A 23,664-nucleotide genomic window follows, 5' to 3' on the forward strand; every position below is an offset into this window, starting at 1 on the left:
ACTGTCTGTTCTACTAATTTCCCAGGTTTGCTGCCCTTGCAGCTGGAGAGCTGAACTGCAGACAAAGCAGGTTCTGAGCCGGCATAGTGTCTGTTCAGTGCAATGAGGCAAACAAGAGTCAGCCTTGAGTTTTCTTAATGCACAGTGCTGTAAACTGCAGCAGGTCAGGGTCCAAATCCTGACCAAGTAAACTCCTGTTGCTATAAAGAAGGCAGTCTTGAGAAAGAGAGCAGAGCACTCTGTTGCAAAGTCCGCCCTTATTATTTGAAGAGCTATTTGCATTAAGAATGAATAGGCTTGACATTGAAGCATGCTATTTTGTGGCCATTTCTTGAAACATGGGTGTTGTGATTACTAACCAGCTTTATTTTTTAAGTAACAAGTGTTTTCCTATAAAAGGTCACAGTTCACGTTACCCCAGCATTCATACCACCATTTCTTCTCCCAATTGGCGAAGTTGCCATTACTTACACAGCGGCTGATAAGTCGGGCAATGAGGCAAGCTGTACATTCAATGTCAAGGTTATTGGTAAGTACTGGTAAAAATCACTGGGGAAGAGTCTGTCATGGTTGAAACCTTCTAATTTTGTGCAGAAAGAGACTGTGAGTCACTGTGACCTTTATGTGTGCAGGTATAAGCCTAGGAGTGATGTCATCTCTGTAAAGGCTTTGCTGGTCTTGGGTCACAGTTTGCATAGTGTGCAGTCATTGCTCCCAGATGTTCAATTTGGGTTGTGTTTTGTTCTGTTGTTCGTTCTCAATGTTAAGATTTCTCCTCACACTGGTAGATTAAATGCTTTATTGTGTTGTCACTTACTGCCTTCATCATATATATCTTTTTTTTTCTTCTTCTTGAAAGACTCAAACAAAATTTCCAAGGTTCCCGCACATTGCTGATGCAAATCATTGTTCAAGTATTTCTGTCGGACAGTCGTGTTATTCAGCAGTCCTGTTAAACCAGGTTTGCTCTGTAGAAAGCAAACAGAATGCAGAAACCAAGAGTTCAGTGGAAGAATTAGTCTTGTCCATTGCCTCAGCATCTACCAGTTGCAGCAGCTTACAATTGTGCACCTAACTTTGTTGTATCTTTTGATGTGAACTTGAAACTGCTGTTTACCTGACTTCTGATTATAGATTTCATTTGAGTGTGGCGGCAGTTCAGTAAGCTAATGTCATGCCATCCCTTCAAATTCTCCAGATGCGGAACCTCCTGTAATTGACAGATGCAGATCTCCACCACCCGTGCAAGCAGTAGAGAATGAATACCCAGCAACGTGGGAAGAACCACAATTTTCAGACAATTCAGGTGAGATAGTGCACCCCAAAACATGCACGCAACAGTGGAAGGCTAGGGAACTCCAACCTGTTCACCCTTGATCTCTTGGAGTTTAGGATTTTTTGAGGGGTTTTTTACTTACTTATTTTTAAGAACACATAATTTGGAAGACGTGCTGCCATTTCCTTCTCCGTTTGTCAAGGTTGGGTGTGAGCAACCCTCTTTTACTTATTGATGTTTTAGGTTGTCTTTTAACTCTTCTAGGTGCTCCACTGACTGTCACTAGGAGTCATGTACCTGGAGAACTCTTTCCCAAAGGAGAGACAACAGTTCAATACACAGCTGTGGATGCCTCTGGCAATAACAGGACATGTGAGATCCACATTATCATCAAAGGTTTGTTGTCTTAGTCTTCTGGTCAAGAGCATATGGCATTGTTTTAACTGAATATCATAAAGGATGCAATGCTACTCCACTTTTTCATTTAGTATCCACTTTTTCTTTTAGTTATTCCCAGTTTATATTGGAGTAATTTAAGGCAGTCAGGATATTTGTTAGTACCAACGATAAATTGTCTAAGACTGAAGCAGCACAGCAGTGAATTTGGTCCTATAAATTCAAATTAGGTCTAAAAGCACTGAAATTATGATTCATTAAGCAGTAAAACTTATGGTAATGGATCCGTTTTTCTCAGTGACAGATAACATGTGAAATGAATTAACAGGTATTGCTGAAGTCTTACTTCAAATCTGTAGTTAAAAAGGAAAACTTTATGGAAATATTTCTGTAATCACCTACAAATATTGTAGCAGATACTAGAACACTCTTTAGACTTTAGAAGCTGTCTGTACCTGTAGATATACTGGTGCATCTATGTTTATTCCATAGACACCTTTTTCCCCACAGTTCACTTTCTTCTTTAAAGGCCAAACAATAATTTGGCAGATAAAGTATTAAGGATGAAATTCCTACTTCATCTCTGCTCTCTAATGCTTATGTCTCAGTTGGACATCTGTATAAAAAATCTGTTAGTGAAGAGAGAATTTAAAATCATACAGGCTGGAATTTTGGTTATAGTTTTTAGAGAAGGTAAGTTGCAAATGGATGTGCTAATTTCTGATTTCCTGAAAATCTTAGCAAGAACAAGCCAGTGCTTAGAATTGGCATTATTTCAAGTTCTACACGACCTCAGACTTTTTGTGGTTCAGTGTTTCTGACATAATGTTTTCAGATATTCACCATCTCCTTCACAATTGGCCTGTAAAATAAATCATAACTGAGGTTTTACAGTCAGTCCCTCCTAAGATGATTCTGACAAGTCCATGTGTTGTTGCAATAGTGCAGAATGGATAATGTTTAGTTTCAGAATTCAAGATGTAGCATAGTTTACTAGAATTCATTGTATGAAAGTTCATGTAAAAATTTAGATTAATGTTTTGTATTATTTTAGTAAGTACATGCTTGGGCATGCACCTTTGCAGAAGTACAGACGGGTTTGGGTCTTGCATTTCTGAGTTTTTGTAATTTCTTATATGTATCACAATTTTTTTAAAGTCTTCACGTTTCTGGATTTCAGATTCCAGTGGCAGAGTTTGAGAATAATTTAGCAGTAGCCTGATCCTGCCTTTATGGAATTAACAGATAATACTTCCATAGACTTCAGCAGAGGCAAGATCAGGTTGATACTGGGTACTTTTGGAAATCCTATCAGTGCTGTTTTCCTGTGCGCTTGCTTACTTCACCACATTCATCAATATATAAATTTTTGATTTTTCATAGGTTCTCCCTGTGAAATCTCCTTTGAGCCTGTGAATGGTGATTTTACATGCACATCAGATGAAGTGGGAGTTAATTGCACATTGCACTGTGCAGAAGGTTATAGCTTTTCAGAAGGATCAAGTGAAAACTACTATTGTGCATATGAGGATGGTGTCTGGAAGCCGCCTCATTCTCCGGAGTGGCCTGGTTGCTCTTGTAAGTCTTATTGTTACTAAAATGAATCTGCAACTCGTCAAACACTATGTTTAATGAGGAAGTAAATGAAAATATTTTAGAAATTATGACTTCTGTTTAAAGATAACAAATCTTCTCTGTCCTCTGCCTCCAAATTGTTACAAATATTGTGAAAGAATGCCTGGAAGTCCGTAAATGTGTTATTTCAGAAGCTATGTAAAACAAAAATAGCAGTGAATTTGAACCCTGGGAATCACAAAATAGCAAAGATGGCAAAGTAGACAAGGTCTGTCATTATTTTGAATTGGTATTTGAAATAGTTTGTTTACAAACACTAACAGTGTCTTTTCAATAGGAATTTCAACAGTATTTGCAACTTACTTATCCAAATGCACAGTGCATGCTGTACTTACATATATAATTATCACCAAATCAGAAGTGTTTATGTATTTTCTTTGAGACGGACACACCCAAAATTTCAGCTGTGGAATTTCCCAGCTTTGGTGACATTTTAATAATAACTGTATTAGAGCTACATATGAAGCCAGTCTTGGCACCATGTTGCATCTACTACCATCGGAGTGGATTTCTTGGTTTCAGCAAACAAGAGCAGTGTTTCAGCTATGAGCAAATGAGAGTTAATGTTTCAGAGCTATCTATCAATTCAAAATTTGTAACTTGGACTTCGGAACTTTGATTTGGTTAAATTCTGGATGAGAATTTGTCATATTTAGCCTAGCAGCATTGATAATAGGACTTTTAATATTTATTGCTTCTCTCTCAGTAAAAAGTAAGTATGGAGTTTGGTTGACAGCTCACAGGTTTCTTCCATTAAGAAATGCTGAAACAGATAAATGACAGACCTTTTTTTAATGTCTGTTAGCTTTCCCAATAAATTTGGTGCCTGCCAAAGGATCTGTCATGGTTTAACCCCAGCTGGCAGCTAAGCACCACACAGCCGCTCGCTCACTCCCCCCCATGGGATGGGGGAGAGAATTGGAAGAGTAAAAGTGAGAAAGCTCGTGGGTTGAGATAAAGGCAGTTTAATAGGGAAAGCAAAAGCCGTGCACACAAGCAAAGCCAAACAAGGAATGCATTCACTCCTTCCCATGGGCAGGCAGGTGTTCAGCCATCTCCAGGAAAGCAGGGCTCCATCACACGTAACGGTGACTAGGGAAGACAAACACCATCACTCTGAACATCCTCCCCTTCCTTCTTCTTCCCTCAGCTTTATATGCTGAGCATGATGCCATATGGTATGGAATAGCCCTTTGGCCAGTTGGGGTCAGCTGTCCCAGCTGTGTCCCCTCCCAATGCCTTGTGCACCCCCAGCCTCCTCGCTGGTGGGGTGGGGTGAGGAGCAGAAAAGGCCTTGGCTCTGTGTAAGCGCTGCTCAGTAGTAGCTAAAACATGCCTGTATTATCAACGCTGTTTCCAGCAGAAATCCAAAGCACAGCCCCATACTAGCTACTATGAAGAAAATTAACTGTCCCAGCCAAAACCAGCACAAGGTCGTAGTCAGCTGCACTGGCTGAGGTACAAGTGATCCATTTTCATGTATAAAGCACTGGGAATTTAGGTTGCTGATTTAAAGACAGTACTTCTTAGCTTAGTGTATTCCAGTTTTAGCCTGAATGATCTTGCTTTTAGCTCTGAAACTCTTGCACTGACCAGTAAAAATTTATTTCTCCAACAATTTTCAGTAAATCGTTTTGCAAACCATGGGTTCAAATCTTTTGAGATGCTCTACAAAGCAACACGATGTGATGACAACAATCTTCTAAATAGCTTTACTGATGCATTCCAGAGTGCGCTTGGTAAAATGGTAGGTTAGTAAATACTCCTTCCTTTTACATACTTTTTAAAAAATGTACCTCATTGTTACTTTCCCCAGCTAACTAATTTCATACAAAGAAAATACAACAGAAACCCATAAATGACATGTGTGCTTTTTCAGAAGATGACCAGTCTCCTTTAAAAATAAAGATGATTCACTGGCATTTTAATGTAATTCAGTTCAGTCTGCAATGTGGAGTTGTATAGAACAGAATTTATAGAAGTGTGCAAGTAGCTTAGGGACCTGGCATTCATAGATTTTCAGCAGGCTTCCAAAGAGAACCTGTGCAGTTTTGAAAACCCTGGTCAATTGTCCCCTAAATTCAGTGTTGTTTTTGAAAGTTGGATGTGATTATAAAATATATGTATTTTATACAGAATGTGTATAACATATATCCATATAATATAAATGAATATACATGTATACAAATAGATAAATTCCACATTTGGTGCCTAGGTCCAGGCACTTAAATCCAGTACTAGTGATTTAACTAATTTGCTCAGGTTTCTTGAGTTTTTGAGTTCTCACTCTTATCATTAAGAACTGCATGGCACTGAATTTGAAGGGGTAGCATGTTTCTTCTCTATCATGTCTCTTGCTTTCCACTTCAGTATCACAATCTCTTCTCTTAATCCACCAGTCTGTCCTCAGCTGCAAAGCATAAGCAGCAGGACTTTGAGTTGTGGTTTCAGGGGTGGCTGTCCAGGCCTAGTGTGATAAACATTGTGCCAGAACAGAACACTGGGCATTTACAGATGTTTTTGCAGGACAAGGCCCATATGCTAAAAGCCCCTCTACTAACTAAAAAGCATTATTAGCACATACAGCTGATGGACAAACTCCTGCAACTTTGGAATATATGTCAGTAGCTCTTGTCAAATGGCTGAAAACTTACATAACACTTCAGGCAATCTCTGACCCTTGGACCTAAATATCTGTTACTCTCTTGCCTTGCTTCAGGTTTGTTCTCTTCCAGCAGAGGAATCTTGGCTGGTTTTATTTCTGTTCCTTTCCCCTAAGAGTCAGCTACCACCAGGTTCCAGTGCTTAGACTGTTACTATCGGCAAGCAAAAGATAATAAGGAAAAAATGCTTAGTGACCTGCCCAAGCAATTACATCAAAATGCAACAATCTGGGAAAACAGTCTAAAAGGCTGTTTTGAGTATGCCTATTCCTATTCCGAAGAATTTGAAATTCTAGCAGAGATCTGAAAAGGAGGGAGGAATCAGCAGGAGCCATCTTTCCAATGAAAATTGGTATGGAAAAATCAAAGCAATTCCAAAACACAACCTAGAGCCCAACTTGCTTGAAACCTTTCTGGAAAAAGCAAGAAATACAGATTTTATCAAAAGTCATGCATTCATCTATTCTTATCTAATCTCCACTGCCTTTGTGGAGAGAAGACATCAACAATACCAGAAAGGTTTCTGTCGAGTTTTCTGTTCTGTGGTTTCTGTCCTTTTCAGATTGTTTTCCCTGTCCTCTGAGGTCTCTTGGTGGAACGCATGAGTCCCTTTCCATGGGTAGGGAGAGGTGGATATGAAGAAATAAGGTTTGAAAGCTAGGAACAAAGTGACAGCATTGTTGTAAACCTGACAGAATTACAAGTTACATAGCTGGAAAAAACACAGATGTTTTCAAACGTGTAAGCTCTCCTGTCATCTTCAGCAGGGAGAAACAAGCCTGAACTTATTTCTGTATTTTGGGGTTTTACATGCAAGAGTGGTTAACTGAATGGACATCTTCTATTACAAAGATCTTCTATTACAAAGATCTTAAAGATCTTCTATTACAAAGAGCTTATATGCCTACAAGGTGCTGTCTTATTTCACAGCTGTATCAATAGAACATACTTCTTTCAGCAGACCTTGCCAGGTTTATAAGAGGCATTAAAGGGGAAATCTAGTGTCACTGGCAAGACCATGCTTTACATTGTAACTAGAAGTTTTTATAAGTCAGGGGAGGGGGCTATGTGGCTTTATTTTTTAATGTTGTTATTCTTTATGTTGGAAGGTCCCATCATTCTGTAATGATGTTGATGATATTGACTGCAGATTGGAAGATCAGACACAGAAACATTGCTTGGAATATAATTACGATTATGAAAATGGATTTGCCATTGGTAATTATTGATTGCATAGATTCTTAGCCATCCAGGTTTAATGCAGCATAATTCCTTTTGTTCTGAAGTATGCAATGTGTTGTGTGACATGTTTTTTAAAAATAACTATAGAGCTCTTAAGATAGTAAGCAATTACATAGTAGGTTTTATAACAATATTATGGAACTGTTTGCTGTCTGGTTTTGATGCTGCTTCCTATATAGTGTAGAGGATTACTGAGTTGCCTATAGAAGTTTACTGAGATGCCTCGTGATGGGGAGGGGAAAAAAAGCACACACACAGAGTCCTACAAGCTGCTTGGTTAGCCTGGAAGAAAGCAACTTTTTAAAAACATACAGTTTCAAACCAAAATACTGAAAAAGTACAATAGATGATTCTGGAGATTGTTAAGAAAATGAGGAGCATCCTTGATGCTGGTTCAGATCAGCACAGAACCCCCACAGTGTAAAGCTATACAAGCTTAAGTTTGCCCATGAGCTGTGAAATGACTTCCTGCATGCAGGGCCACATTTTGCGGGATGACTGTAGTTATATCGGAGTGAAAGCTGTGACAGTCCTAGTGATTGTTCCCACTTTGCTTTATGCCAAGTAAATTGCCATTTTCAGTACATTTTCGAACAGGTTAGTGTCCATGTTGTACTGCTGTTGTCCTTGGCATTTCTGAGTCCCAGGAGGGTGCTGAGAGCAGAAAGGCTAAAAACAGGTAACTTACTTATATTACCTATCTTAGCAGGAGGCATTTTGGAAGATCAACATCAGAATACGTACTCTGTCACAGAACTGTGGCTCTTTTACAGTTTTATAATGGAGTTACTTGGTAGAGCTTCCTGCTTATTCTCACCTTTTAGACATGCTTCACTGAGTTTGAGAAGACATTTGTTTGTAATCAGACACGAGGGACTGGGTGTTCGGTTTGCAGTTGTCATCAGGGTAAGGATGAATATTTATGACAGCTGGAGCTAACTTGTAAAGGTGCTTGGAGGAGACAGTGTTGAGGACATGGGATGTAGGGCCCTATTGCCCTCTGGTTCATGTCGACCTCTTATCAGAATAACCTTGTTGCTATTTTTCTGGAGTTTCTCATGATTTTACACTGAGGAGGCAGGAGAGAACTCTCCTCAGGTCATAAGAGACAGCGGTTCAGAAAATTAGTTGTGGAATACTCACACGGTATTAACCGCAAAGCTTGTTGGGGTTAACTTGTCCTAGTTTCCACTGTAAATTGAGCATAATTAGGTGACTGCTAATAGGTAATTGGCAGAATTCTTTTATATCATCATGTTTTTTAAAAAATAGCTAGATCAATGGAATAGAACATGCACCTCTAGATTTAGTTATTATGAAAAGGTAGATTATGTACAGATACAATTGTTTAATTGTTTCTGGTTGAAAGCGTGTTATAGGTGAAGGATGTTATACAGGGGGTGAATTTGACTCACTATGTGTAACAGGAAATGCCTGGCTGGGGGGAATAAACACATAAGGTAATGCTACCAGCCTTTTCTGAGACGGCAGACAATGGTAGAACTATTTAGGAGTTGTGAGAAGAAGACTCAGTGGAGACATGTAGCATAGGCTGTGCTGTCTGTAATTGAGCAGGTAGAGGAAGACAGAGCAATACGGAATTGTTGAAGAAGATGTTGCTGGCAGGTGAAGGCCCATGCAAGACAGGTGAAGAAAAAGAACTGCAACCTGTAACTTTTACAGCAGTATTTCTTTAAAGCTTTGGCTAACTGCACAAGATTCAGGTTCTCTACGATACCAGTTAGGAGTGAGACTAGTTTTTCCTTTTTCTTTAGTCAAAATGATGGTACAATAGGCACTAGTGCAGAGGCAAAGTCAGCACACATCATCTGGAGCTTCAAACAGACCCCGTTCTACTGGGGATGTATTTTAGAAATATCTACAGGCACTTATTTTCCACATGATGTTGCTTCTCTTTCTGTTCTTTCTCAATGCCTCACAGGACCTGCTGGCTGGGGGGCAGCAAACCAGCTGGATTATTCCTATGATGATTTTGTTGATGCAGCGCAAGAAGATGACTTATCCAAGCATCTCTCTGCCTCTGTAAAGGCAGCACCTGCTCGAGTCAAAAGGCATAAGCTGAATGTTCCAATGACTGACCACAAAATCAAGTTAATATTTAACATCACGGGTGAGAGAAGTCAAAATATCGTCCTTCTCCTCTTCCTTCTTTTTAAAAAATATATCATTAATACATTTACTAAACTTAGCTTTCGGTTCACAAAGCCTGCTGGAGGTGCAGATGGCAGTTTTCTGGAGACCTTCTTAGCCCCATTTCGTTACAGACTTTCTGCTTGGGGGAAAGATCACAGCCTCATGTTCATGGAGAGCATTGTGCACATGGCCTGCTTTCCACTGGCAAGCTTGAGTGTTGCGCTCTTGATATACTCCAGAGTACGCTGGGAGTGCTGACTGTAAAATCTGTGTGCTTTTTGTCTTTTCTGTTTATATCCCAGCTAGCGTGCCACTGCCTGATGAAAGGAATGATACATTGGAACTGGAAAACCAGCGACGGCTCCTTAAAACTCTGGAGACGATAACGAACAGGCTGAATAGGACTCTCAATAAGGAACCTATGTATTCTTTTCAGTTTGCATCCGAACTCATTGTAGCTGACAGCAACTCACTGGAGACCGAGAAGGCCTTTCTCTTCTGCAGGCCTGGTTCTGTGCTGAGGGGGAGAATGTGTGGTAAGCCAGATGACTTGCCCCTTACATGTATTTAGAATCCTTTTGAAAAGCAAGGTTTTAGAGAATGTTTGCAGAGGGTTATGGTTTGACACAGTCCAGTGCTTGTGGCCTCCCAGAACAATAAACTGCAAAAATGCTTTGCGCAGTTTGACTTCCAGAGGATGTTTATGTTCCTAACCAAGGCCTGTGGAAAAAGGATGCTTTTGTACCCAGGATTCCACTCCCATGGGGAAATCAGGCATATTCACACTTGGTGATACAGAGGAAAACAGTGCTTGGTATGCAGTCTTTTAACCCTATTAGTCTTGTGGGTGATGTGTAGCTAAGATAGGGAATTGGATTCCATTTCCTGCGCGTAGCGAGATCTTTGCAGTGTTCAGAGAGGTACCCCATTTGCTGAGGAACAGTCACATTTCACATAAATAGGTTTGACTAAATGGGAAGTCCAGAGGCAAGACAAGTATGTATGAGTGTGCATTCTGAGGGGAACCTTATGTTTCCAACATTACAGTCAACTGCCCTTTGGGTACCTATTACTCCCTGGAGCATCACACCTGTGAAAGCTGCTGGACTGGATCCTACCAAGATGAGGAAGGGCAGCTGGAATGCAAAAGTTGTCCATCTGGTAGCTATACTGAGTATCTACACTCCAGGAGCATCTCTGAATGCAAAGGTGAGAACTTTGTCTTCTTCAGACAGCCACTTCTGAATGTCTGGTGACATCCTTTTGGTCCCCATTGTGGGAGTATTGGAATAAGGTTAGCCTGTGAAACAAGGAGCAGTCCTAACTGCTCCTTGATGCATATGTAAAGAGAAAAATCCAGGTTTTCACTGCTGCTGTGGCATGCAGGATGCCTGGGCAGATGTTTTAAGAAGAGCTGGCCTTTGAAGCTTTGTTTCATGTCTGTCTTCATTCTGTGAGATTGCGAGTGCATTTTGCAGGGACTAATACACTTAAAATAATGCTGTTCTTGTCCTTGCCACCCCCTCTCCATCCTACCGTGATCAAAGGTGAAATGTCTGCATCCTACTACAGTGCTCTGGCATTGAGCACCTCAGCACCACTATCTCTGTGTCACTTGTTCCAAAAAAGAAGTTGCTAGTTTTATTTCCTATTTATTGTCTTACCATTGATTTTGTTGATTAAAAATTAGTAACTGAGTTTCAATAAACCATCTGTGAAGCTGATTGGAAGAGAATTAACTGGTTAATAATTCACAAATGCACTACCAGTAACTTAACCACAATTCCTTTTTTTTTTGCTCTTTGTACTCATGAACTCCTTCAGAGTAGAGCAAGCTCTAGAAATAAAAGTCCCTGTGACATGACTTGTGATTTCAACATTATTTTCAGAGGTTAGGAGCCATGTTTCCTGTTGGACATTGCTTAATCTTTATGAATTCTTCTGCCTTACAGCTCAGTGCAAGCAGGGAACATATTCATCTAATGGTCTTGAGACCTGTGAAACATGTCCACTTGGCACATATCAGCCAGCATTTGGATCCAGGAATTGCATCTCTTGCCCGGAAAATACATCAACAGTAAAAAGAGGCGCAGTGGATGTCTCAGCTTGTGGAGGTTTGTAACAAAAGAGGCTATGAAATTTTTTAAATTAAATCCTAAAAATTTCTAAATGTTGTTTAAACATCAGCTTATGTAATACAGTTCATCTGCCTGAGGTTGAATTCCCCATATGGTTAGGTGTGGACCAAGCAGCATTTCCCAGAAAAATTATGGGTCATTTCATGATACCCCGATTATTTCAAATGCCTTCCTTCTGATTTCCAAGATGGATTCTTACCTAAAGATGAATAAAATGAGATATGTGATGGGAAGAGAAAGGGAATGACAGGACATTTGTCACTATTATCTCCGGAACAGCTTCCACATCTTCTGTACAAAAATACTGAATTTTAACACAGTTTGTTGCATAACTTTTTTCAAGAAATTGTCCTCAACTGTCTTTGGGAAGTTTTGCCAGAAAGACTCCCAGGGGAAATACTCTGCAGGGATTAATGGTACAAAAAAGATTCGTCTTTTGTCCTTACTCCTTCTTGAAGATGGGTGGGGGGGAACAGGTGTGAGAGATAACAGGGAAAGGAAGTTACATTTGAAAGCTGTCCCCAAAGCAGCAAAAGGAATAGATAGAAGTACTTCCCAGATATTTCCATAGTCCTTTGAGAACAACATGTCACCTAACAGCACAATTTAAATAAGCATCTCCTAGAGTTGTCAATTCCTGTCAGGCTTCACCCTATTCCTTTAAGTCTGAGGAGGGACTATGAGGGGAGGAGGCAAAATGACCAGAAAGAGGTGGGGGGAGGTAGGGTGGGGATGCAAGTGATCACTCAAAAAAAAAATGTCCTTTTGTTCTTGCAGTACCATGTCTTGCAGGAGAGTTCTCTCGTACAGGTTTGACACCTTGCTACCCTTGTCCCAGAGACTACTATCAACCAGATCCAGGAAAGTCCTACTGCTTGTCTTGTCCCTTTTATGGAACAACAACTGTCATTGGTGCCAGATCCATCACAGATTGTTCAAGTAAGCCAAATAGTCTCTGTGGGAGAAAGTGAATAAAGGGAACATCCAAAGGATGGCCAGCAGTAGTCTTAACAGAAAACATCCCACTTACTCTCCTAACAAATGTAGACCTTCCATTTCAACCAGTGAAGTTCACAGCTGTTTTTTGCCTACTGGTGTTGCCTCTGTATAACGTAGAAGGAGTGACTGTATGATACATACCAAGGCTCAATAACAGTGTACATATAGAGTGTATATACACACACACATTGCATATGTATACTATATGTATACACTATAGAGAGAGTTGTATATATACACAAATATATACAAATATGTGTGTGTATAAATACACATAAAATATATTTGATATGTACACCCACATATGTGTTTTAGAAATGTATGTGCTTACAAATACATATTTGTGTAAAATATATGTAAAATACTATGTGGTTACTCTAAAGTTTGCTTTTTATTCCCACAGATTCACTTTTTTCAGCGTAACTTTAGATACATTACTAACATGCAATTGTTATGCCCTCATGGAATAGGGACTTTGGCATACAGTATTATTAACATCACTTTCATATCTTTCCTCTTTAGGTTTTGGCTCTACTTTTTCAGCAGCTGAGGAAAGTGTAATGATGGTACCAGCCTCTCCAGAAAATATCAGCAAGCAGTACAAAGTCAGCAGTCAGGCAAGGACAAGATATGTTTTCCAATGTTATCTCAAATGAAAAAAAGAGTGCCTTATGCAGTAGTAAATGACTAAGGCCTTTTTAAATGCAATTGTTACTCTGACTGTATTTCCTGAAGAGATGAGAGCGATGGTCATGAGGGAACACTCAAACTCTCTTTGTAATCATAGAAGCACTTTCGCTGAACAAAGGAGGCTGCATCAGCTATTGGCAATCTTAAATTTTGGACTTGAAGCCTTCACCTGATGTGTATGAAATATTTATCACACTTATAAAAAAAAATGTAAACTACATGGAGGAGGTTCAGCCAATCTGTAAAAAGTAGATTGACCACTCTCAGTCATCTGATGTCTTCCATCTGCTGAATTCCAGAAAATGCTACCAGGCATCTAAGTCACAGTTGTAAAGTCTTTGTTTTACTTATTGCAACATAAAAACACTTGAGAGGAGGCAAGCAGAGCTCCCTTCTGCTGTGTACCCCCTTTGAAATACAGGCAAGTCCTCATGTGATAGAAACTACTCCAGTGACAGTGTTTGCCAGAGATGCCCCCTTATCCCCACCATCTCCCCCCTAGTATGTAATTCTGACAATACTCCTTTGTTTGAATCTAAAATTAGGATATTGTGTAAACAGGAGCAGAGTTGACTGATGCTAAATTTGGCCTGAACCATTATATAACATATAGACAGGTGACAAACTGATCTCCTATGGTTTTAGTTGACCATTTACTCAGGGCTTTGCTGAATTCAGGTTTGCTATGTTAGAAAAAATAATGCTACACAGTGAAGTTCCCCACCAGTTCACCTGATGACCAGTAGCAGGAAGTGATTAGCCAGTGTAAAAGGATGCAAAGTGGAGAACTCTCATATAAAAGGTAGCATAATATAAAATGTCACCTGTGAATCATAGCTAAGAAAGTTCTAAGGGAACAACTGCAATGGTCACATTTTGCTCAGTAAAAGGTCATTTTAAAATAATAATTCAGATTCCTGGTATTTTTCTCTAGAAAAAAGAATGGTTGGTGTGCTGGGAAGACAAAGAGGAATAGTAGAAGTTAATGCCAGTGACTTTTTTTCCCCAGCTTTCCAAAGTGGCTATAGGGTGTGCAGTTTAAAATTAGGATATTTTGTTCCACCTGTATTTCCACCTTTACTGTAATTGTATCATTCTTGCCTCTGGTAGGTCTTTCATGAGTGTTTCCTGGAACCATGCCACAACAACGGGACATGCAAACAGTTGGGAAGTGGATATATTTGCATATGCCCACTTGGATATACAGGTAAAAAATTGAGAAGCAGATGGAGGAGCTAACATGTTTCCATGCCCTTAACATGAGCAAGCATAAAGAGGCAAAACGTTCAGTGCAAGAGTATAGCCTAATTCGAATATCCATCACAGATTTACCATACATAAGTATTAAGAAAAGAAATTGTTCCTCATGTTCTGCTGAATTATATCATGTTTGACAGAACAGGATTTTGAATGGGGTTTCTTTTAGTGGAGTGAGTGAATTTGAAAATCCTGTCACTTGGCAATATTTATGATTAGCAAATGTGGAAATTTGCACTCTAAACAGCTAATTCTGCCAGATCTGCCTGTACTCTTCTTCACTGTTAGCTTCCCAGTTGCTTCAGAGCAAACAGATGACTTATTATTCAGCTATTATCAAGAAGTGATCTCTGTTACTTGTGATAGGTATTAAGTGCCACTATCTGGAACTGATCAGTCTGTTGCCCGATGTGGATCATACCTTTCTAATAGCATTTTGTCTCAGGTCAGTGTTAAACCACAATCTAAAGAGAAGATAATAAACCTGAATGTCTGGTAACATACGCAATTAATCAATCATGTTTTCCTACATTAAGTACTCATTATTTCTATGCTTCTGAAAAATTTCAAATTTTGTCTTCCTGTTCTCAGTCTTTTACTTTGCATTCTAGGCTTGAAATGTGAAACAGAAGTTGATGAGTGTAAATCATCTCCTTGTCACAACAATGGAATGTGTAAAGACGGCATTGGGACCTTTGTTTGCCATTGTCAACCAGGCTATTCAGGTAATTTGTTTCACTTCGTAGCTCTTCTTCAGACAGGCATTGTTTCTGTACCAAGTAGATAAGACGAAACACAAGGGGTGTATAATTCCACATTTGTGGAATTATAACAGGAAAGCAATCTGATTTACAGGTTAGAGTAAGGTTCTACTGTATGTGAATAGGTTTTGAAATAAAAGGATGAGCATTGAAGGGCAGTCTGTGTGTGTGTTTGTGCATGTATGCTTCTGTTTTGTGACATTTCTGGTCTGAAAAAAAAAAGGAATGAAGCTTAGGGAATTAGTAAATACTCACAGAGAAAATGCTTGTGAAACTGAATATGGCCTGACTAGACAAAACATTTATGCAGTTGCTTTACTGCAGCCCTATGAGTAAGTGAGTGGGCTTTTTCTTATCTTTTTTCTCAGTTTTTTTAACTCTTACCTGCATGTATGTTGAAGGCATTGAAATCTGTGGGGAGACTGACATGCTTGAGTACTTTGCCAAAACAGCACCTAACTTCTAAATATTGGAATAAACTATTGAGGAGATAATTCTGTGTGATTTTAAAAAAAGGCCTGGTGTTTTCCACCAGAAATGGTCTCCCTAATTTTTCAAGTTTGTGGCTGTACATTTACCGACAGCAAACTTGCTGGATATTTTTTAAAATTTATAAAGACAAACCATGGACTTCGCATCTTTCACATCCCAGCATCTAAATAACACAGATGATCTCTGCAGATGTTTGCAGTAGTGCAGTCAAACATGGAATTTTATCACCTGATCTCAGTAGCCTTTTGTTATGCAAGCAGTATGGTGCTGTTCTCTTCCACATTCAGTCACTGCAGCATGCAGACCTTGAATATGTCTTGATCATGCCTTGTAACCCTTGCTGTTTGAAGGTCTCTTGTGTGAGGAAGACATAAATGAATGTAGCTCCAGTCCATGTTTGAATGGAGCCCACTGTGTTGATGGCAAGAACAGTTACCGCTGCACTTGTGCAAAAGGGTTCACAGGTACACCTTTTTCTGTTTAAGTCAGCCTTCACTCTTTCTGACCAAAAAAGATGTCTTCCTACCCTGTCCAAAGTATTTCAGTCTCATTGCTATATGTTGCATATAATATATGTTGATATGGATGTACTAGATTCCCTAGGTGCATGTAATCTCTCAGAGTCCCTGTAGTGTAAGTGTGGCTTCAGAAGGATTTACTAGGTGATTGATATTCTATTCCTAATTTTGCCATGAACTCACTGTGTGATGTTGAGGAAAGAATAAGGACATTCACATGGGTGCAAACTGTTATTTTTAATTTTATTTTAAAAAGAAAAATATTGTAACAGTAGGCAAGATCATCTATATTAAAACTACTCCCCATCCGCATACTCAGCTTTCTACTGATTTCATGGATTTCTGTAACAACTAGGCATATCTGTTGATTATCATGTTGCCAAAGAGCTCCACTATAAAATCACACACATTTTCTTCTTTCTTTGGTGCTTGTACCATAGAGCCTCTTTCACAGCAGAAATCCCAGAATCATGTGTTTATGCCTTTCATGTTTGTCCTTAGAATTAAGGTTCCAGCTAAATGTCTTTTGTAGCAGCTTTTCATTAGTTGCTCAGAATAGTTTCTGAGGTGATTTCCTGATTCAGCCCAAATTACTCACATAATAGGCAATATCTGTTTAAATTCCCCACAGTTTGTTGAGTATTAATTTCTACAACTGTAAAGATGGTTCCTGTAATTCTTCTATGACCACTTAACCTCAGTTAATGGATTAAATCCCAAACCTGCATGGCTAACCTGGTGTTTGCTGTTTCCCAGAAGATTGGCAAAAGTTCTTAAAAAACAGAGATGGGTTAGTAATCTTCTTTCTTAGGTTAATTCAAAGCAGAGCTGTGACTTTGTTCTTTTCTTCTCAGGTGCTCACTGTGAAACGGAGGTCAATGAATGCCTTTCAAACCCGTGTCTTAATAGGGCTATATGTGACGATCGAGTTGGCAGTTTCTCCTGCAAGTGCCTCCCAGGTTTTACTGGTGTCTTGTGTGAAAGAAACATCGATGAGTGTCTCAGCAGACCCTGTAGGAATGGAGCTACGTGCAGAGATGGTATCAACAGCTTCAGGTGAAAAACAGATGATTGATGTAATACAATGTGGAAAGTCAGGTATATTGTGGTGCTTTAGCCTTCTTAGATTTCAGCAAGGCATTTGGCAGCCTGATCCAATATAAATGGTCCCCTTATGCATGCTAAAGGAGATTTTAAAAGGCAAGAAAATAAATCCTCGTGTCCTCACTCTTAAAAAATTCCGATGTAGACAGCAAAGAACATATGCAGATTTTGAAGTGTAAGCATGGTAGGACTGCATGGTTTTAATATTTATCTTCCAAAACAAATCCACTTTCCCAAGCTTCAAGGGCTTGCTTTCCACTAGAAGAATAGGTGATGACAGGTTATGTACCTGATAATATTACATTCCTATAGCCTGCAAGACAGGGATAGCTGTACATGTTGAGAATACAGAGATTAAAATACAAATACTGATGGAATCTTCCAAATATTTCTTTGTATGTTTTAGGGTATCTGAACTCAGATCAGAAGTTACAAATACCAATAGCAGTGTCATATCCTAGATCACTGTAGAGGTAGAGAGATGGACCAGCTGTTACTGTCTGGGTTTAATAACTCTTTCCCTCTCCAAAGCCCCAGAAGTTTTGGTGCCTTTCAAACACCTTGGTTTTCCAAGTATGAGAGGTTTTGGTGCCTTTCTACTGCCTTGGTTTTCCCTCAGTGTAAGCTTGTATGCCTGAAAAGTCGAGTACCTCTTGTCTATAAATCTGTGGACTTGAGAAGGCATGCTTCACTCACAGGAATGCAATGATTGCCTCTCCCAGTTTCATATGAAGAAACGCAGACTCTGTGTTTAAATATTGTATTGTCCCTATCAAGAAGAAATATTATGCAGCTAATAGAATACAAGCATACTTAAAGGAACAACCAAAATAAAACTCCATTAATTCTGTGGTATCTCTTCTGTTGATTTTTTTTTTTCCAGTATATGCCATTCCCATTGGCAAACTTGGTCTCACGGCCAGGATTCTTTGTCATGACAGCAACCACCTTTGAAGTGTGCTTCTCTTTTCCTCCGTAGGTGTCTGTGTGTGACAGGGTACACAGGACTAAACTGTGAAGTGAACATCAATGACTGTGACTCCAGTCCCTGCTTAAACCAAGCCACTTGTGTGGATGCCTTGAACTCGTACGTTTGTAAATGTCCCCCTGGCTTTACAGGCAGCAGGTGTGAAACAGGTACACAGGACCAAGTGTCAGAAAAAGGTGGCTTGACTAAGTCTCTGGGCAAGATTTGCACTGGCTGGGCTGATTTTCGTACAGCTTCCCCAGAAAGCAGCTAGGGTGGTGGGACTCTGAGAGGCTGAGTGGAGCCTGTGTGACTGCAGTGTTAATAAGTGTTATTGCAGACAAGTAACAGCATGTGTGCTATGTCACATTTATATTCATTTCTCTTTTCTAAGGCACAGTTCTATCTTTTTAATACCTAGTAGGTCTATCAAGTTTAATTTGTATTTGCTCTGCGTATCTGAGTTAATTAGCTCTTTCTATTTCTTGTATTTCATGTAGGGCTTTGCATCACATGATTAGAGATTAGTATGTGGTAGTCACAGCTCTGGAAGTCCTAAAGGCATCAAGTTCCCTATGGGCAAAAGGGCATTAAGTTCCCTATGGTCAGGCAAAATGGGTCACACCTAGTGCAACTTCCTGGATGATGCTGGAGTTAGGCCACACAACCACGAGGCTCAAATCCATTTGTCTTTTAGCCACTTCATGAAAATTATAAAGTGTTACACTAGTAGGTGGTAAATCTTTAAACAGAAGCTGAAGTACCCATGTTGATTTTACAGAGACAGTAGAGGACATACAGGTCATTTAGACCTACCGTCCTATGTCTGAGTTTAATAACACCCAGCTTTCAGGAGAGCTCCACTTGGTACATTTACATGTAGTATCCTTGTAAAGCATGTCACTCTGCATTGAAGAGCAGCACAGAAGTGCTGTTCTACACCAGTGCAGTGTATTTCAGTAAGTCGGGAGCAGAAAAAAAATATTTTTCTTTTTTTTAATCTTGGCTCTTATGAATAAAACGGAATCATCTGATCACACCTTTTTCAGTTGTTGGATAGCAGATGGATATGTCATTTCATTGATAGAGGACTGAAAAGCAAGGTTCATGTTCATTGTTAGTTAGATAATCAGCTTCTTTCCAGTCGTTTTTCTTCAAACACTGTGTGTTTTCTAGCCTTGGAAAGCTCTGTATGCTGGCTGATGTTAGACTGCTGTACGTTCTTTCTACCTCTGATCAATTTAAAGTGAATAATTTTTGTAGATGGGTTGTGTTCCATTTTATTGTGTTTGCTTAGATTCCATTTGATTCTCTTTCTCGGTTTTCAGGAATGTAGCTCTGACAACTTTGTCTTTGTTGCAGAACAGTCCTCTGGTTTCAATCTTGACTTTGAAGTCTCTGGTATCTATGGATATGTCATGCTTGATGGTGTTTTCCCATCTCTTGGTGACATCACATGTACGTTCTGGATGAAATCCACTGACACCACAAACTACGGGACTCCCATTTCTTATGCGGTGGAGAATGGAAGCGATAATGCATTTCTTCTGACTGATTACAACGGGTGAATCATAATTCTGCTTTTCTGTAGCTTACAGATGTCTTGAATTGATAAAGAACACATAGACCAGAAGTCTGAATATCAGCTTTGCCTACTTTGAGGGTAGAAAAATCTGCATCCAGACTCCATAGCTGGAGTTGCCTCTTTGTTTTGTTTTTCTCCATGCTTTGTTTCCTTCACTTTTTGCCAAATAGAAGAGTAATGGTGAGAAAGCAGTGAAGTTTAGAAAACATAATATTTTTGTCTGGACTTACATTTACATTATATTTAAATGATGCATTGAGACAATGATTGGATAAAATGGAGCTCAGCACTCAGAGTACTTGTAGTGTGACTCCAAAAGCAGGGATGGACCCAAGGGGCAAGGTTAAGAATCCACTATGCAGCCATGACTTGAGTCTTCATGTTTTGGTACAAAAGCATATTATTTATTTCACCATGCTTTGCTTATGATAACCATAACTTCCAAGTTCTCTGAGAGAGAGAGATATCTTGTATGATGATCTTTCACGAGAGATTTCTTGTATGATGTAGACTCAGTTATCTCGTTTGGCAAATAACATTTCTTTGAGTCATGTGGGACAGGCCATGCTTTTAAAGCTGCTCCATGCAATGAATATGCCTTCATCTTCCTTCCATGCAGTTGGGTTCTTTATATAAATGGGAAAGAGAGGATCACAGACTGTCCTTCAGTGAATGATGGTAACTGGCATCACATTGCAGTCACATGGACATGCACGGATGGGGCATGGAAAGTGTACATCGATGGAAAACTGTCTGATGGAGGCAGCGGGCTCTCTGTTGGCTCAAAAATCCCTGGTATGCTTTATTTATATTACACCAGATCTGTTGCCTTCATTCTGTTTTTATCGAAAAATTCACTATGCCTGCAAGGAAATGTTTATTTTGGTGTTTTTAGTATGTTTTCACATTTTCAACATTTATGCAGTGCTCATGTTTGCTATTCTTGTTCATGCGGACAGTTCCCTCACTCAGCCTTGCTGAAGACAAAGTGCACATTTCTAGGGTAAACTAGTAGGTAACTTGTTCTGGGGGTGACAGAATTTAGTCCACAAAGGAGCCTGTGCTGAGGTGATTTTGGAATGGCTGTGTGAGGATAGGTTTCTCACACAACAAACTTAAGTTTAACTGGCATTTCCCTTGCAAATGTGTGCTCAGAGTTGATTGAATTAGCATTCTCCTGTTACTTTCTGACATCTTTTTAAAGTTACGTTTGCATTTTGTCCTAACAAGGTGGGGTTTGCTATTTCATTGTTTCCTGTGATCAGCGGTCTTTCCAGTAATATCAGAAGACATTAAAAGGAATACCTTCATCACTGAATAGCTGTGAAAGGCCTGATATTAGATTGCTGCAAAGAGATTTGGTTTTGATAGTGTTTTCATACTGCCACCATACGAATTTACAGAGTTTCAAAAAACTATCCATATTACAAAAAAAAATAGTGAAGCATTTTAGTCTGTGTACCTTATGCTTGCCCCTGTCTTTCCCAGTTACGTTGGAGTTATCTCCAGAGACAAGAGCTAAGGAAGTGTGCAGTTTCCATTAGTTTTTGCCCTTGTCCACACACCCTGTGACATACAAAATGCATGTCCGCATCATCTGTGCCGCTGGTCAAGGAGAGGAAATTTAACTTGTATGGCATGTCAGAACGTTGACTGTCTAATCACCAGTGTGCTTCTGAGGGTTTGGAATCAAATTTTTCTATCTGACTTTCTAAGCTTTTGTTTAAAGCAGTAAGTGCAAGCTAGTACTGTAAAATATGCCCCACCTGCTCAAAACTGCATTTTGCATTGCTCTATAATATGCTTCAAATACTGAGCTAGAAGTGGTCTTTTAGAGCCAGTACCATTCCTGAAGCAGCTGTGTAAAGCTTCTGCTCTGATCAGCATGAGTTTAGCATTAATGCATATTTGAGAGTCACTTCCAAATTGTTATGCTCACCTACCTCAGTCTAGCATAAGGCTTCCCAGAGGTTTGCTGAGAGAATTTGTTGAAGGTGGCTGGTCTTCTGCACTACAAAATCTTAGTAGCATAGGGTAGAAAAAGTTTTGTTTTGCTTTGTTTTTAATCTTCCTATGGGGATCCCTGCTGTAAGGCTTTGTTTCTTATCCCTGTTCTAATTCTCTCTGAGTTTAGGTGGTGGTGCACTTGTACTGGGTCAAGAGCAAGATCAGAAAGGAGAAGGATTCAACCCAGCTGAATCTTTTGTAGGCTCCATCAGCCAGCTCAACATTTGGGACCATGTCCTGTCTCCACAGCAGGTAAGTCCTTACTGCAGTGTTTGAACACAGGGCTCTGAGCGTAGGATGAACATTTGAAAAGGTATTCAAAGTTAGCATATTGGATAGACCTCTGTTTCCACAGAAGTCAGTGAGGACCAGATGAAGCTCTGGCTTAGGGTAATAAGCTTAGTATAGTAAGTGGAGTAGCTTTAAGCAAAACTAGGTGTGGTAAAATCAACACTGAGTCACCTTCTATGTTGACTGAACCTTTCTGTATTATGTAGCTGTAGTGTTGTGTATGTGAAAGAGAAATGAAGGCACGCACAAAAGCTAGCAGTTCCTGTTGGAAGAGGGAGAAAACCCAATGAAACGAGCTCAGGGCTTGTTTTACAGGTTACAGTTCTCTCATCCTGCTGTGTGAAGGCACTGGTAAAACTTCAGAGGGGAGGCATCAGAATTTGTGTCAATGCATTAGACACTATGAAAAATCTGAGCTATATAGTCCCAGGAAAAGTCTGAATGGACAGCATAACTGAATATTAGGCTACTTTTATTCAGGTACCAAAAATAAAGGTTTGGCACTAAACTTTCACAGAGCTAAAAAAATCAGTGTAGATCAAAAGATGTCTCTAAGGACAGTGATCCCTCAGCTTCTCTGGGAGACAAGCTTCAGTGCTCAGTTATCCTCAGAGTGAAATTTTTTTCTTATGTCTAGTTGGGACCACTTCTGTTTATGACTACTGTTTCTGTCTCTCACCATGCACTTCTGTGAAGAGCCTGCCTCTATATACTTGATTACCTCCCCATAGGTACCGGGGGCTGCTGTTAGGTGTCCCCAGAGCTGTCTCTGCTCCAGGCTGAACCAGCCGTGGTTCCACAGCCTCCTACCACAGGGCAAATGCTCCAGCCCATCACCTTTTTGATGCCCTCCCCTGAACTTGCTCCAGCTTGTCAATGTCTGTCTTGTACTGAGGAGCCCAAAATGGAATGCAATACTCCAGATGTGGTCTAATAAGCACTGAGAAAAGGGAATAATACCTTCCTTGGTTTCCTGGTTGTGACCTTGTTCACACAGCCAAGGATGCTGTTGGTCCTCATTATTGCCAGGGCACACAGCTGGCCAATACTCAGCTCACTGCCTGCCAGAGCCCCTAGGTCCTTTTACACAAAGCAGCTCCCTCTCCAGGCTTTCCCCAGCCTGTATCGTTCAGAAGTTTTTCCTTCCCATTTGTTCTTGTTGCATTTCATGATGTCTGTGTTGGCCCTTTCCTCCAGCCTGTCAGGGCCCCTAGGATGCAGCCCTGACTGGGCATACTGACTGGGCCTCCCAGTTTGGTATTATCTGCGAACCTGATGACAGTGTGCTCCATCTCCACTTCCTGGTCATTAGTATTTCAATCCTGAAGGTCAGAAATGGTGAAACTGTTGGTAACACTTGAACAGCAAGGACTAACGTTCTTGGGCCAGGTCCTTGTTCAAGGACCATTTCTTGGGCGAAGGGTCTTTGGATTAAAAGGTTTTGCTTTTCTCCTGGTGGTTTTTTAAGGTTTTACCACTATTTGGTGGT

At 40.0% G+C, this 23,664-nt stretch overlaps 1 protein-coding gene across 2 annotated transcripts in view; it reads left to right on the forward strand.

The window, feature by feature from the left end:
• SVEP1 (sushi, von Willebrand factor type A, EGF and pentraxin domain containing 1) overlaps nucleotides 1–23,664 on the forward strand; it is a 135,039-nt gene that overhangs the window by 60,789 nt on the left and 50,586 nt on the right. For both annotated transcript variants that reach the window (XM_072860597.1, XM_072860598.1), the window contains exons 9-28: nucleotides 400–529; nucleotides 1,199–1,306; nucleotides 1,541–1,672; nucleotides 3,056–3,250; nucleotides 4,933–5,054; nucleotides 7,080–7,188; nucleotides 9,155–9,343; nucleotides 9,669–9,902; nucleotides 10,414–10,575; nucleotides 11,319–11,480; nucleotides 12,282–12,443; nucleotides 13,026–13,120; nucleotides 14,304–14,400; nucleotides 15,062–15,175; nucleotides 16,054–16,167; nucleotides 17,076–17,277; nucleotides 18,305–18,462; nucleotides 19,655–19,856; nucleotides 20,497–20,672; nucleotides 22,012–22,136. In XM_072860597.1, coding sequence (XP_072716698.1) covers nucleotides 400–529; nucleotides 1,199–1,306; nucleotides 1,541–1,672; nucleotides 3,056–3,250; nucleotides 4,933–5,054; nucleotides 7,080–7,188; nucleotides 9,155–9,343; nucleotides 9,669–9,902; nucleotides 10,414–10,575; nucleotides 11,319–11,480; nucleotides 12,282–12,443; nucleotides 13,026–13,120; nucleotides 14,304–14,400; nucleotides 15,062–15,175; nucleotides 16,054–16,167; nucleotides 17,076–17,277; nucleotides 18,305–18,462; nucleotides 19,655–19,856; nucleotides 20,497–20,672; nucleotides 22,012–22,136 — 2,988 coding nt within the window. The remainder of the gene's footprint in view (nucleotides 1–399; nucleotides 530–1,198; nucleotides 1,307–1,540; nucleotides 1,673–3,055; nucleotides 3,251–4,932; nucleotides 5,055–7,079; nucleotides 7,189–9,154; nucleotides 9,344–9,668; nucleotides 9,903–10,413; nucleotides 10,576–11,318; nucleotides 11,481–12,281; nucleotides 12,444–13,025; nucleotides 13,121–14,303; nucleotides 14,401–15,061; nucleotides 15,176–16,053; nucleotides 16,168–17,075; nucleotides 17,278–18,304; nucleotides 18,463–19,654; nucleotides 19,857–20,496; nucleotides 20,673–22,011; nucleotides 22,137–23,664) is intronic.

This window comes from Ciconia boyciana, chromosome 4, assembly GCF_034638445.1.
Source record: "Ciconia boyciana chromosome 4, ASM3463844v1, whole genome shotgun sequence".
Classification (NCBI taxonomy): domain Eukaryota; kingdom Metazoa; phylum Chordata; class Aves; order Ciconiiformes; family Ciconiidae; genus Ciconia; species Ciconia boyciana.